At 50.2% G+C, this 13,589-nt stretch overlaps 1 protein-coding gene across 1 annotated transcript in view; it reads right to left on the bottom strand.

Annotated features, from left to right (window-relative positions):
• Positions 1 to 9,859, bottom strand: part of ints4 (integrator complex subunit 4) — a 90,697-nt gene extending 80,838 nt beyond the window's left edge. Inside the window, exon 1 of the mRNA XM_069892165.1 lies at positions 9,676 to 9,859. Coding sequence (XP_069748266.1) covers positions 9,676 to 9,729 — 54 coding nt within the window. The 5' untranslated portion in view covers positions 9,730 to 9,859. The remainder of the gene's footprint in view (positions 1 to 9,675) is intronic.
• Positions 9,860 to 13,589: the final 3,730 nt, after the last annotated feature.

The following is a 13,589-nucleotide window of genomic DNA, read 5'->3' on the forward strand; positions in this document are numbered from 1 at the left end:
TCCGTTAGAAGAGGAAAGTAGAGATATGTTTGCGTTTGAATGGGAAAATCCATGGACAGGTAGACGGAGACAGTTTCGGTGGACTGTATTGCCCCAAGGGTTCACTGAATCTCCAAACCTGTTTGGACAAATGCTAGAACAAATCCTGATGGACTATCCACAATCTGATGATTCCCAACTAATGCAGTATGTGGATGATTTACTATTATCAGGACCCAAGGAACAAGAAATGAGGAGAGAGACCATTAGACTCTTGAATTATCTGGGGAAAAAGGGTCTACGAGTGTCCAGAAACAAGTTACAGTTTGTTGAGAAAACTGTGATATATCTGGGACACCAGATAAGTAAAGGACAGAAACGAATTACCCCTGAACGAATTGCGGGAATCACTAGAATGCCTTTACCCCGTAATAAGAAGGAAATAAGACAATTCCTGGGACTCTTAGGATACTGTAGGTTATGGATAGAGGACTACTCAGCTTTGGTGAAGTTTATGTATGATAAACTGACAAATGAAAATGACTATCCATTGAAATGGACCCAGGAGGAGGAGGGATGGTTTGAGGACTTGAAACATCGCCTAACACGAGCCCCAGTGCTCACTCTGCCCTCTTTAAAACAGCCCTTCCAGCTATTTGTCACTCATAACCAAGGAACAGCTGTGGGAGTTTTAACACAGGAAAAAGGTGGTCAGCGACACCCAGTGGCTTTCCTTTCCAAAATGATGGACCCAGTGTCTCGCGGATGGCCGACGTGTATCCAGGGAGTAGCGGCTGCTGCTCTGTTGGTAGAGGAAGCACGTAAACTTACTTTTGGAGGAAAGATGACTGTGTACACCTCCCATTCTGTGAGTGTTTTATTAACACAAACTGCCCATCGATGGCTGACTGATTCTCGTATATTAAAGTATGAAACCATTTTAATGGTTGGAGAAGATTTACAGTTTGCAAAAATTAATAGCTGCAACCCAGCTCAGTTTTTATACGGCAGTGAAACAGAGAAAGAGGTGGAGCATGACTGTGTCGAGTTGACAGATCTTCAGACCAAGACCCGAGAAGACCTTTGCGATACTCCGCTGGGAGAAGGATATGAATTCTACATTGACGGCTCCGCCAGATGTGTTGACGGAATGAGAAGAAATGGGTATGCTATAATAGAAGGAAATACTTGGAAAGTAGTAGAATCCACGAGACTACCCGGAAGCTGGTCAGCACAATCCTGTGAACTATATGCCTTGCAGAGAGCCCTCAAAATACTGGCAAAGAAAATTGGAACGATTTACACAGATTCCAAATACGCATACGGGGTAGTGCATACCTTTGGTAAGATCTGGAAGGAGCGTGGTCTAATTACATCAAGAGGAAAGGAATTGGCACACGAACAGATGATTACTCTGACTCTAGAAGCCTTAACATTACCCCAAGAAATAGCAGTGGTCTACATACCAAGCCATCAAAGGGGAGATAACCCGACAGCAATTGGAAACAGACTGGCTGATGAAGAAGCCAAAAGAGCAGCCATGCAACAAGAAGTCCGTTTGCTGACTTTAATCCCAATAAGGCAAGGCATAAAGACAGCTCCCATTTTCACTGCTAAGGAAGAAAAGAACATGGATCAGCTGGGCGCAAGCCAATTACCTGATGGAACATGGAAAACACCAGATGGAAGAACTGTTCTAAATAAAGAAATAACTCGCAACATTTTAAAACACCTGCATCAACAGAGCCACTGGGGCACTCAAGCCTTATGTGACACAGTGCTTCGAGAATATGTGTGTAAGGGAATCTACACCTTGGCCCAACAAGAGGTGCAAAATTGTTACCTATGCACAAAAATTAATAAGAAGATAATGAGGACAGGGACCATGGGAGGTCAACCATTAGCCATACGCCCTTTTCAACGTATCCAGATCGACTTCACAGAGTTACCTCAAGTTCAAAGATGGAAATATCTGTTGGTGATAATAGATCACTTTACCTGATGGGTAGAAGCCTTCCCAACAATAAATACTACAGCCTCTACAGTAGCTCGCCTCCTCCTAGAGCAGATAATCCCCAGATATGGTATAATGGATTCTATAGACTCAGACAGGGGTCCACATTTTTCTTCAAAAATCCAGCAATTGATTTGTGATGCATTACAGGTCTCTTGGAAATTACATACCCCTTGGCATCCACAAAGCTCAGGGAAGGTCGAACGTATGAATGGAACACTAAAAATCCAATTGACAAAGTTAATGGTGGAAACTAAAATGCCTTGGATAAAGTGTCTGCCCCTAGCCTTATTAAGAATTCGTACTGCCCCACGAAAAGATGTAGGGCTGTCCCCTTATGAAATGATGTTTGGGCTTCCCTTCTGGAGTACAGTTGAGGGGTGTCCCACCTTGGGGGACATGTCGGCAAGGGAACTGGATGGGGAATTGAAACGGGATGGAGAACTGAATCGTGTCAGCCAGTGACATAAACTGAAAAAGTTTGCTTTGGGAGCAGTCCACCTTGCTAATCCGTATAAAATGCAGCAGTTGAAAACAGAGAGCAGAATTACAGAGAGAGAGATCAAACAGAGCACATGAAACATTATTTTAGAAGTGTGAGATTTGTTTACAAGTCCAATAACCGTGGGGAAGAAAATGTCCAAATAATGCTAAAGCTGTGAACTTCAAAGACCTATCCAATAAATCCCAATCCCTTCCTTCCTCCCAAGTTTTTCTCATTTATTATTTATCCAATTATTTTCTGAAAGTTACTACTGAATCAGATCCAGTTAACACACAATTTTCACCAGCTCTTTAGCTAAATATTTATCAATAGTTTTTTGAGGTGTGCAGGAAAGTTGATGAAGTAAAGGCTGTAGATGTTGTCTACATGGACTTTAGTAAACCCTTTGACAAGGTCCCAGAGTCAGGAAGGTTCAGACGCTAGGTATTCGTGGTGAAGTAGTGAACTGGATTCAACAATGGCTGGACGGGAGAAGCCAGAGAGTAGTGGTGGATGATTGCTTCGCAGACTGGACAACTGTGAATAGTGGTGTGCCTCAGGGATCGGTGCTGGGACCATTGTTTGTCATCTATATCAATGCTAATGTGGTGAATTGGATCAGCAGATGACACTAAGATTGGAGGCATTGTGGACAGCAAAGAAGTTTTCAAAGCTTGCAGAGGGATCTGGATCAGCTGGGAAAATGGGATGAAAAATGGCAGATGGAATTTAATGCAGACAAGGGTGAGGTGTTGCATTTTGGAAAGACAAACCAAGAAAGGACGTACATGGTGAATGGTCGGGCACTGAGTGCGGTAGAACAGAGGGATCTGGGAATACAGATACATAATTCCCTGAAAGTGGCATCACAGGTGGCCAGGGTTGTAAAGAAAGCTTTTGGCACATTGGCCTTCATAAATCAAAGTATTTGGTACAGGAGTTAGGATGTTATGGTAAAGTTGTATAAGACGTTGATGAGGTCAAATTTGGAGGATTGTGTGCAGTTTTGGCCACCGAACTACAGGAAAGATATCAATAAGGTAGAAAGAGTGCAGAGAAGATTTACTAGGATGTTGCCCAGACTTCAGGAACTGAGTTACAGAGAAAGGTTAAACAGGTGAGGACTTTATTCCCTGGAGTGTAGAAGAATGAGGGGAGATTTGATCGAGGTATTTAAAATTATGAGGGGGATATACAGAGTAAATGTAGATAGGGTTTTTTCACTGAGGATAGGTGAGGTACAAACCAGAGGACATGGGTTCAGGGTGAAAGGGGAAACGTTTAGGGGGAACTTCTTCATACAGAGAGTGGTGAGAGTGTGGAACGAGCTGCCAGCTGAAGTGGTGACTGCGGGCTCAACATTTAAGAAGAATTTGGATAGGTACATGGATGGGAGAGGTATGGAGGGCTACGATCTGGGTGAAGGTCAGTGGATCTAGGCAGAAAAATATTTCGGCACAGACTAGAAGGGGCTTATTTCTGCGCTGCAATGTTCTGTGGTTCTATGATTAGCTCCTCCATTTGTCATGCTAATTATAATACACAATGAAGTCATCACATCCCAATCACAGAGGGCTAATCCCATGCCCCTTTCCACCCTTAGAAGATGATTCAGTGTTTAAAAACTTTTCAGCGTACATAGAATATATCCTGGTGCACAAGACAATAAGGTCCAGGAGCCTAAAGACGAGCACTCAATGACACAAGGACAGCTTCTTCCCCACTGCCATCAGATTCCTGAATAATCAATGAACCACAGGCACTGCTTGACTTTGATTTTTCGTCCACTATTTTTATTGATTGTTGTAAGGTGGTTTATATGAATCTTTGCCCTGTGACGCTGCCGCAAAACAACACATTTTATGACAATAAATTTGGATTCTGAATTCTCTTCATGATTTTGTTACAAGGCCAAGTTTATGCAACTCTATTATGAATATAAAGGCCATGACGTCCATACACCAAGAGCCTTCAATTGTGAACCATAACATATCATGTTTCCATCTTCATTAGGCGAATGTGTATTCTGATTCATTCTAAGTAGAGACAGAGGTTTAATGACTGTCTTCAGAACCCGTGCCAAAACTTTATAAGTTTACCTCTGGACATCTTGAAGTAATAATTAAACAACAGGATAAATGGGCATCAATTTAAAACAGAGTGGAAGCGGTTCTTTAGCCAAATGGTCTGTGGAACTAGTGGTCACGGGCGGCTGTGGAAGTGAGGTCATTGGGTGTAGTTAAGGCAGAGATTGACAGGCATTTGACTAGTCAGGGCATCAAGGGCTATGGGGAGAAGGTAAGGGAGTGGGGCTGAGTGGGGGAATGGATCAGCTCATGATGGAATGGCGGAGCAGACTCGATGGGCCGACTTCTGCTCGTATGTTTTGTGATTTCATGTAATGGAGAAAGACTGTGCTCAATGGAAACAGTGAGAAGCTGGAGGGAATCAGCGGGTCAGGCGGTGTCTGTGGAGGAAACCCCATCAATCCTGCAGGTCAGAACACTTTAAATGTTTTTTAAATTTAGGTGTACAGTACGGTAACAAGCCATTTCAGCCCACGAGTCTGTGCCGCCCAATTTATACCCAATTAGCCTAGTATCTTTCGAACGGTGGGAGGAAACCGGAATCCCCGGGGAAAACCCACACAGTATGGGATTCAAAGCCCGGTCCCTATCACTGGCGTTGCAATGGTGTTGGGCTAACCACTACGTCAACCATGCCGCCCAAGACGAAAGCAGGAAGGGGAGAGAGGAAGCTTAAAAAGGACATGGGGAGGGGAAGGGAGGGGACTAAGAGATGATAGAATGCAGGATGAATAAAAGTGAGGCTATTACACGGGGATGCAGGTTCATCCACTATTGTCTGTAAGGAGTTTGTACATTCTCGCTGTGACCTGTGTGGCTCTCATCTGGGTGCTCTGGTTTCCTCCTATGTTCCAAAGCTAATACAGCACCAGTGACCCTGTTTAGAATGCATCGCTGCCTGTAAGAGGCTTGTACATTCTCTCCATGACCAGGTGGCTTTCCTCTGGGTGCTCTGGTTTCCGCCCGCATTCCAAAGATGTACGGGATCAGTAGGTTAATTGGTCACATGGGTGTAATTGGGCGGGTGTAACAGGAAAGGCCTGTCACCATGTGGTATCGCTAAAACACGAAAACAAAATAATAAAAAGTAAAGAAGGTGGTGGGGTTGAGAGAAGAGTGAAAATGGGAGCAGGTAATGAACATATAGAAACAGTGGAGCTGGATCAGGGAGGGGGGCGTTACCCAAGTCTGAAAGTTAATGTTCGTGCTGTTGGGTTTGAAGTTACTGAGGTAGAATATAATATGCTGATTACAATTAGTTTCATGCTGGCAATGCATGAAGGCTGAGGGTCCATGAGAATCAGGCAGCTTGTAATAGAAATGTGAAACCACCGTGCTCAGAGCCTGTAGATGAGTTCCATAAGACCATGGAGCAGAAGTAGGCCATTCGGCCCATTGAGTCGGCTCAGCCATTCAGTTTAGAGCTGATCCATTTTCCCACTCAGCCCCACGGCCCTTCCTTCTCCCCATAACCTTTGATAGCCAGACTATTCAGACACCTACAAATCACTGCATAAATACACCTGGCCTCCACGGCTTCCCCTGGCAACAAACTCCAGAGGTTTACCACTCTCTGGCTAAAGCAATTCCCATTTTAAATGGGAGCCTTTTGATCCTGAAGTTTTGCCCTCTTGTCCTAGACTCCCCTAACATGGGGAACAACTTGGCCAAGTCTACAGGAGTAAAACACAAACATCTACAGACTCCGTGGTTGAAGTAAAAACACGACGCTGGAGAAACACAGCAGGTCAAACAGTGTCCTTTATATAGCAAAGATAAAGATACAGAACCGATATTTTGGGCTTGAGCTGTTCTTCAAGATATAATACATATGATTCCATGCCTTGATCAAGGGCCAGCGGAGGAATCCAGACCAACAAAAGGTGTTATTTGGATATGATAAAGGACGAGGTAAGAATTTATCATGTTTGTGTGGAAGGAGACAGAAGGGAGAGATGGAAAGGTGAAGGGGAAGAAGGGAGTTGGGGAGTGGGTTTAACGAAAGCCAGAGAAATCAACATTAATGCCATCCAACTGGAGGGTGCCCAGTTGGAAGATGAGGTGTTAGTCCTCCAACTTGTGAGTGATCTCAATCTGGTAGTGCACGCTGACATGTCTGCCCACAGGTCTCAAGGGAATGGGATCGAGCACTGAAATGGGAAATCCACGCTATTGCGGCGGACAGAGATGAAGTGCCCGCAGATTGGTTCAGTTTCCAGGCTGGAAGCCGAAGGCTTTAGATCATGAGCTCAGGAATAACAGAAGCTGGAGGTAATCGGCAGTTCTTGAGAAACAGTGGAGCCAGAATGAGGGGCCCAATGTGAAACGGTAAGTTTCAATCTGTCAGATAGTAAGCGTGGGGACAAATGGTCAGTCATAACTTCAAGTCTGGACCCTTTCAAAGATCCAGACCCCAAATTAGACCAGAAGAAGTAACAGTGGTTTAAGGCAGACATGGGCTCTAGCATTTAGACCAGCCATTGTCAAAGGTGGGGGGGATGAGGGGGGGGAGGGGTGTCATACAAACTCAGTGTAAGCCACAGGTTATTTAAGGGGTGGGGTATGGACTGAAATCGTAAAATAATTTTTGAGTCACATAAGGGGGCCATAGGCAACAAAAGGTTGAGATTGGCTGCTTCAGACTGCTCGCTTGGAGTCCAGAGCTTCCCCCAAGGCCTGGTGCCAAGGGTAGGGAGTGTCCAAAACCTCTAACCCCACGGTCTAAGGTTCAGAGCCTCTAACCCCAAGGTCCAGGACCAATATCCAAGTCCCTAGGATCTGGTCTCCAAGCCCAAGGTCCAGGCCTCTAAGCCCATGGTCCCAGGCCTCTAAGTCCATGGTCCCGGGCCTCTAGGCCCACGGTCCCGGGCCTCTAACCCCACGGTCCCGGGCCTCTAACCCCACGGTCCCGGGCCTCTAACCCCACGGTCCCGGGCCTCTAGGCCCACGGTCCCAGGCCTCTAGGCCCACGGTCCCAGGCCTCTAGGCCCATGGTCCCGGGCCTCTAGGCCCAAGGTCCCGGGCCTCTAGACCCAAGGTCCCGGGACTCTAGGCCCATGGTCCCAGGCCTCTAAGTCCATGGTCCCAGGCCTCTAGGCCCATGGTCCCAGGCCTCTAGGCCCATGGTCCCAGGCCTCTAAGCCAATGGTCCCAGGCCTCTAAGCCCATGGTCCCAGGCCTCTAACCCCATGGTCCCGGGCCTCTAGGCCCACGGTCCCGGGCCTCTAACCCCACGGTCCCGGGCCTCTAACCCCACGGTCCCGGGCCTCTAGGCCCACGGTCCCGGGCCTCTAAACCCAAGGTCCCGGGACTCTAGGCCCATGGTCCCAGGCCTCTAGGCCCATGGTCCCAGGCCTCTAGGCCCAAGGTCCCGGGCCTCTAGGCCCAAGGTCCCGGGCCTCTAGGCCCAAGGTCCCAGGCCTCTAGGCCCAAGGTCCCGGGACTCTAGGCCCATGGTCTCTAGGCCCATGGTCCCAGGCCTCTAGGCCCATGGTCCCAGGCCTCTAGGCCCATGGTCCCAGGCCTCTAGGCCCATGGTCCCAGGCCTCTAGGCCCATGGTCCCGGGCCTCTAACCCCACGGTCCCGGGCCTCTAACCCCACGGTCCCGGGCCTCTAAGCCCACGGTCCCAGGCCTCTAACCCCATGGTCCCGGGACTCTAGGCCCACGGTCCCGGGCCTCTAACCCCACGGTCCCGGGCCTCTAACCCCTCGGTCCCGGGCCTCTAGGCCCACGGTCCCGGGCCTCTAAACCCAAGGTCCCGGGACTCTAGGCCCAAGGTCCCGGGACTCTAGGCCCATGGTCTCAGGCCTCTAGGCCCATGGTCCCAGGCCTCTAGGCCCAAGGTCCCAGGCCTCTAGGCCCAAGGTCCCGGGACTCTAGGCCCAAGGTCCCAGGACTCTAGGCCCATGGTCCCAGGCCTCTAGGCCCATGGTCCCAGGCCTCTAGGCCCAAGGTCCCAGGCCTCTAGGCCCAAGGTCCCAGGCCTCTAGGCCCAAGGTCCCAAGCCTCTAGGCCCAAGGTCCCGGGACTCTAGGCCCATGGTCCCAGGCCTCTAGGCCCAAGGTCCCAGGACTCTAGGCCCATGGTCCCAGGCCTCTAGGCCCACGGTCCCAGGCCTCTAACCCCATGGTCCCAGGCCTCTAGGCCCACGGTCCCGGGCCTCTAACCCCACGGTCCCGGGCCTCTAACCCCACGGTCCCGGGCCTCTAGGCCCACGGTCCCGGGCCTCTAAACCCAAGGTCCCGGGACTCTAGGCCCAAGGTCCCGGGACTCTAGGCCCACGGTCCCGGGCCTCTAAACCCAAGGTCCCGGGACTCTAGGCCCATGGTCCCGGGCCTCTAGGCCCATGGTCCCAGGCCCAAGGTCCCGGGCCTCTAGGCCCATGGTCCCAGGCCTCTAGGCCCAAGGTCCCAGGCCTCTAGGCCCATGGTCCCAGGCCTCTAGGCCCATGGTCCCAGGCCTCTAGGCCCATGGTCCCAGGCCTCTAGGCCCATGGTCCCAGGCCTCTAGGCCCATGGTCCCAGGCCTCTAGGCCCATGGTCCCAGGCCTCTAGGCCCATGGTCCCAGGCCTCTAGGCCCATGGTCCCAGGCCTCTAGGCCCATGGTCCCAGGCCTCTAGGCCCATGGTCCCAGGCCTCTAAGCCCATGGTCCCAGGCCTCTAAGCCCATGGTCCCAGGCCTCTAACCCCATGGTCCCGGGCCTCTAGGCCCACGGTCCCGGGCCTCTAACCCCACGGTCCCGGGCCTCTAACCCCACGGTCCCGGGCCTCTAACCCCACGGTCCCGGGCCTCTAGGCCCACGGTCCCGGGCCTCTAAACCCAAGGTCCCGGGACTCTAGGCCCAAGGTCCCGGGACTCTAGGCCCATGGTCTCAGGCCTCTAGGCCCATGGTCCCAAGGCCTCTAGGCCCAAGGTCCCAGGCCTCTAGGCCCAAGGTCCCGGGACTCTAGGCCCATGGTCCCAGGCCTCTAGGCCTGAGGCCTAGCCCAGCGGATGGTCTGACCCGCGGGGGGCCTGAGGCTCGCGGAGGGTTTTCCCTGAGAAGGTAAGCCCGGGAGCTGGGTGGGGGACGGGCTGCCGAGCCGGCCCCGGCAATGAAGCGCACCGACCTGAACCACTTTGGTGAACTCCTCGTAGACCCGCTTCTTCAAGTGCGCCGCCATGGCCGGGGTGGGGGGAAACGCGAAGCTCAAAACCGCGCGCCGGCTTCCGTCGCTCCTGCCCTGCAATGACGTCACAGAGGGGCGGAAGTCAGGCGCTGGCCTGCTGCAGCAGGAATCCAACCAGATACAATGACCCTCCCCCCAACCATTCTAAACCAAATCAAGTTTGTTGCCATCTGATTGAACAAGTCCAACCCGAGGAAACACACACACAGACAAATAATGCATATGCATAATAAATATTGTTAATAGGAGATGGTCAGTACGGGCAGTAACTTTGGACGCTCAGCGTTCTCACTGCCCGCCTGCTCCTCAGCCTGGTGGTGCTGGCTCTGATCCTCCTGTATCTCTTCCCCGAACGGGGTGGAAGGGGTCCACAACGATTTTGCGTGACACACAGGTCGCCCACGCATCTGTAGGAAGTAACGGGAAACCAAGGTTTTGGACGATAAATCTGAACGTTGCAGGTTATGTTGTAATGATCATCTCAATGTAACATGATGGGGTCACGTTCCCACAGAATCTTATGACTGCACACGTCTTCAGAGAGGGCTGTGTGATTCTGTCTCCATCTAATGGGGAGGGGGGGTCAGGTGATGCCGTTTCCCTTCGGTGATAGGTTGCATTCTGTGAAGGGAACTGAATGATGACTCATGTACCCAATTCCTTCACCCTTGTAGGTCACCTCCTTTACAGCCAAACTAACCCAGACCTGATCAATCTAGTTCCTCTGGTTCTGGAAGTTTGTGTAAGATGCCTGGAGGCTGCGCGCTGAGAAGGGCATCAGCCAAGTGACGTTAATAAATATTCCATGATTGGTGTGAAGGAGGTCATTCGGCCCACCTGCTCCGCTGGCCCTCAGCCCATTCCCATCAGTCCAATTTCCAATGTCTTTCCCTGTCAGCCCACCTCCTCTAATATCCTGCCCCCTTCCCTTCCCCTTTTTCAGCTCTCCACGGCCTTCCCTCCCTGTTCACCCAGCCGTTCCTCTTCCCCCTTCTCGCTGCCATCCCCTCCCTCCCTTCTCCACCTCTCACTTCCTGCCTTTGCGACCACTCCTCCCCCCCCCCCACTCTTTTTATTTGGGCGCCTGCCAAAATTTTTCCAGACCCTGTTGAAGGGCTCAAGCCCGAAACGTCAGTTATGCATTTTTATCTTTGCTCTACGAAGGACACTTCTTGACCTGCTGAGCTTCTTCAGCATCGTGCTTTTCCTCCAGTAATATCCCATTCTCCCCCCCCCCCCCCCCACCAACCCCGCTATTCTCCTGCTGGCCATCTCAGAGTTCAAAATCCAGTTCAAAGTTCAAAATTCAGCTTTATTGTCAGAGTACATACATGACGTACAACCCTGAGATTCTTTTTCCTGTGGGCCACGTGGAATTACCACTTATTGGCAGTGCAAAAAAAAAACCTGAGAGATACACAAGAGGGAAATGGAAACAAACTGTGTCAATACAGAAATTAAATATCCAATTATAAATAATGAGTCCTTAAAAGACTGTGTTTGTTGTTGAAGAGTCTGACAGTGGAGGTGGAGCAGCTGTTCCTGAACCTGCTGGTGCGAATCTTGTGGCACCTACACCTCTTTCCTGATGGCAGCAGCGAGAACAGAGTGTGTGCTGGTTGGTGTGGGTCCTTGATCAGGGTCAGTGCTCAAGAGGGACCATCCGCAGGCATTGCACCCCCAAACGAGGTGCTGTGTCCATCCCCCACCCACCACATACGATCACGGCCATCGCTGGCTGTGGTACCCTCCCCCACTCCCTCCTGCCTCACTAGCATCTAGCTTGACGCATGCTAGCGATTCTCCACCCACCCCGGCCGCATCACTAGCGTGCGACGAGCGTCAGTAGCTGGACGCAATAAAAGGAGCATCCTTGTCCCCTATGTCGGAGGGGCGGATGGTGTTAACAACAGGTAGGTCCTGGCTAGCACAACCCCTGCCCCCCAACTGCCTGAATGAGCCCCCCCCTTACATGGTAATGCCACCCTCTAACATTTGTTATGGAGCCAACCCGACCCCGTCCTTGATGATTGCTCCTGCACTCCGACAGCAGCTTTCCCTGTTCTCGATGATGTGGCGGGTTTTGCTTGTGATGTCCTGGGTTGAGTCCACTACCTTATTATTCTGCCTATTTACAAACCAAAAGTAGCCATTCTCTTAGAACCATAAAACATTACAGCACAGAAACAGGCCCCTTCGGCCCTTCTACTCTGTGCTGAACCATTGTTTTTGCCTAGTCCAATTGACCTGCACCCAGTCCATAGCCCTCCATACCCCTTCTAACCATGTATCCATCCAAATTCTTCTTAAATGTTAAAATTGAGCCCTCATTCACCACTTCAGCTGGCAGCTCGTTCCACACCCTCCACCACTCTCTGTGTGAAGAAGTTCCTCCTAAACCTTTCCCCTTACACCCTTAACCCATGACCTCTGGTTTGCATCTCACATGCCCTCAGTGGGAAAACCTATCAACATTTACTCTGTCTCTCCCCCTCATAATTTTAAATATCAAATCTCCCCTCATTCTTCTACGCTCCAGGGACTAAAGTCCTAGCCTGTTTTAACCTTTTCCTGTAACTCAGTTCCTGAAGTCCAGGAAATAGTCCAGGAGTCCAGGAGTCCAGGAGTTTCTCCAGCACTTTTATGATTTGATACCCAGCTCCTATTTTCTACAATTTTATTCAGAAAGTAAATAATAGGATTCAGGAAGGACAGAGATATTTTTGGATGTGGCAATTCTGACCGAGGGAGATGTCAGTCTGACTCGTGCCCTTCCAGCGAGGCTGTCAAACCTATTGCTGGTCGACATAGCCCACATTCCATTGCCACTGTTTGGAATGCAATTCAGTCCTGTGGAATGTCGACGAGGAAGTCATGATGCAGCCACATAAAGCTGTGGTTAGGCTCTACTGGGAGAACCGTGTGCCCTCCTGGTTGGCGGATTACAGGAAGGAAATGGAGGCTTTGGAAAGGCCACAGCTGATAATTACCAGGATGTCAGAATCAGGATTTAGTGTCACGAACAGGTATCACAAAATTCATTGTGGTGTGGCAACATTGCAGGTGTAGAACTGCTATAAATTACATTTTTAAGAAAATAAATTAATTAACGCGAATGAAGAGAAAGTGAGGCAGTGTCTGTGGTTCTTTGTCCATTCGGGAATCTGATGGCAGAGGGGAAGAAGCTCACCTTTGCGCCATTGGGTGCTTGTCTTCACCCTCCTGCCCCTCCTTCCCGATTCTAGCAGTGAGAAGAGGGCATGGCCCTGTGTGGTGAGGGTCCTTGAAGATGGAGGCTGCTTTCTTGAGGCACCGCCTCTTGTATATGTCCTCAGTGGAGTGCCCTTGATGGCACTGGCTGAGTTTATAACTCTCTATCTTCTTCTCGTCCGGGGCACCCTCATAAGCAGAGAGTGGTGCAACCGGTTAGAATGTTCTCCACAGAACACCTGTAGAAAAAGAGGGTAAATCAGCCATGATGAAATGGTGGGGTGGATTCGATGGGCCAAATGGCCTATGTCTTAGAGACAGTCAGATTTTTTTTTTGCCCAGGGTAAAAATATCACATACTAATTTTAAAGGGAGGGGAACAGAAAGTTTAAGAGAGGTGTGCAGGGCTAATTTTATACAGAGCTGAGTGCGCCTAGAACAAGAAGTGGTGGAAGCAGATGCAACACAGGTGGTTTAGAGGCTTCCAGACAGACACATAAATATGCTGTGGATGGAGAGATATGGATCATAATTCGGCTGTGCCCGCAGGAGAAAGGAATCTCAAGGTGTATGTGATGCCGTGTATGCACTCTGAGAAGAAATCTAAACTCGGATACGCAGGCAGCGGAGATTTAGTTGAGCAT

The sequence above is a fragment of the Narcine bancroftii genome, chromosome 7 (genome assembly GCF_036971445.1).
Source record: "Narcine bancroftii isolate sNarBan1 chromosome 7, sNarBan1.hap1, whole genome shotgun sequence".
NCBI lineage: Eukaryota > Metazoa > Chordata > Chondrichthyes > Torpediniformes > Narcinidae > Narcine > Narcine bancroftii.